This window comes from Entamoeba dispar, genomic scaffold (genome assembly GCF_000209125.1).
Source record: "Entamoeba dispar SAW760 scf_1105229460091 genomic scaffold, whole genome shotgun sequence".
Lineage (NCBI taxonomy): Eukaryota > Evosea > Mastigamoebida > Endamoebidae > Entamoeba > Entamoeba dispar.
In genome coordinates, this window is record NW_001854019.1 from 5,856 (window position 1) to 7,361 (window position 1,506).

The 1,506-nt window shown below is 25.1% G+C and overlaps 1 protein-coding gene across 1 annotated transcript, besides 5 other annotated features; it reads left to right on the top strand.

Moving 5' to 3' along the window:
• Positions 1 to 31: 31 nt before the first annotated feature.
• Positions 32 to 406, top strand: EDI_327450 (uncharacterized protein; the record flags this gene model as incomplete). Its single annotated transcript, XM_001736775.1, has 1 exon — positions 32 to 406. The coding sequence occupies one exon, from the start codon at positions 32 to 34 to the stop codon at positions 404 to 406; it is 375 nt and encodes a 124-aa protein (XP_001736827.1).
• A 76-nt stretch (positions 407 to 482) lies between these two features.
• Positions 483 to 524: a sequence feature (AT_rich).
• Positions 525 to 857: 333 nt separating this feature from the next.
• Positions 858 to 913: a sequence feature (AT_rich).
• Positions 914 to 996: 83 nt separating this feature from the next.
• Positions 997 to 1,021: a sequence feature (AT_rich).
• Positions 1,022 to 1,346: 325 nt separating this feature from the next.
• Positions 1,347 to 1,412: a microsatellite.
• A 56-nt stretch (positions 1,413 to 1,468) lies between these two features.
• Positions 1,469 to 1,504: a sequence feature (AT_rich).
• Positions 1,505 to 1,506: the final 2 nt, after the last annotated feature.

Here is a 1,506-nt window from a genome sequence, read left to right on the forward strand (position 1 = left end):
GACTACTGATCCTAATGCTGGTTTTAAAAAGATGACAAGTTATACACTGAACAAAGGATCATGTGGTTTTGGCTCTGTCCAATGGTCTTTCAAACGAAGAGTTAGTTTTGCTAAAGTTTGCTTAGAAGTTATGACTAAAGACTCTGATGTTAATGACAATAACTGGGCTATTGCTGAATCCAAGTTTATTTCTAAGGAACTCAAAGATAGTTACTACAATAAAGTTGCTAATGCTGCAAAAAAGGCAGGCAGTACCGTTGAAGCTTGGGCTGAGGCTTTCACAGATTACTATGAGAGACCTGCTGGATCCGATCGTAACATGTCTGCCGAAGGTAACGAGTGTAAAAAGCGCAGAGGTATTGCCAGATCAATCTACGATCACTTAAAAAGTCAGAATGCTTTCTGAGTTGAATCAATTGGTTGATCCTCCAATATTTAATTAATCATTCATATAGATTTATACCATTGAGTGGTTTATGATGAATTTTAGAATATATAATTCATTAATTGAAATAAATAATTAACAAACATTCATAAAACACAGATATAAAAGATAAAACGGAGTAGATTTAATGTTTTTGATATAAGTCTATTAATTTTTGATATCTCCTTGTTTAATTTTATTAAGACTTAAATCTTCTTTAGAACTCTATTCACTAGTTTTATAAATTAGAACTTCAAATCATTTAAATTGTAATTTTTATACGACAGTTCATAAAAATCCAGATAACAAAAGGTAAATTTACTGCATTGTTTTTCCACAAAGAGGTAATGAATAATAACTCAAACATACAATCAATAATTTTTGAAAATATAATGATTTTGGAGATGAGAAGTAAAAAAGGAAGAGTTTGTAGTAAAATTTTTATTTGTATTAATTAAACGAAAAATAATTAGAAAGTAAAAATAATTTGCATCTGATTTTGTCTATGTAAAAAGGAAGCCAAAAAATTAGCAGAAAATTTATTTATTGATTATTTGCATTTCAGAATATTCAAAATTAAAAATATTAAATTAAAATGGTCACGAAATTATGCATTTTATTCGTATTCATCATTATATTATTATATTGATTTGTGATGTTGTTCATTATTTCATAATTGTTGTCTAAATGTAATGAATGTATTCATTGTTTGTTTAAAACTTGGTGTTTATGTTTGATAGATCATTGAAATGAATTATCATGTTGCAAAATACTTCTTGTTAAATGTTTAAAAGGTAAAAAATAGTAGAAAATATTATTAGATGAAAATATTTGTGATTAAATATGAGAAGAAGATATTTGTAAATTATTAGTTATATATTTCTACTTCGATTTCTGTATTAAATGAATATATCTGTTGATGAAATTGAAATAAAATAAATATAAAAAGAAAATGATAAAGAAAGAATAAAGAAATAATAAGAAATAATATAATGATTAATGATAAATTAATGAGTATTATCATGAATGAAGTTGAAGATGAACATAAATTCATATATAATTATAAATGTTAATTAAAAACA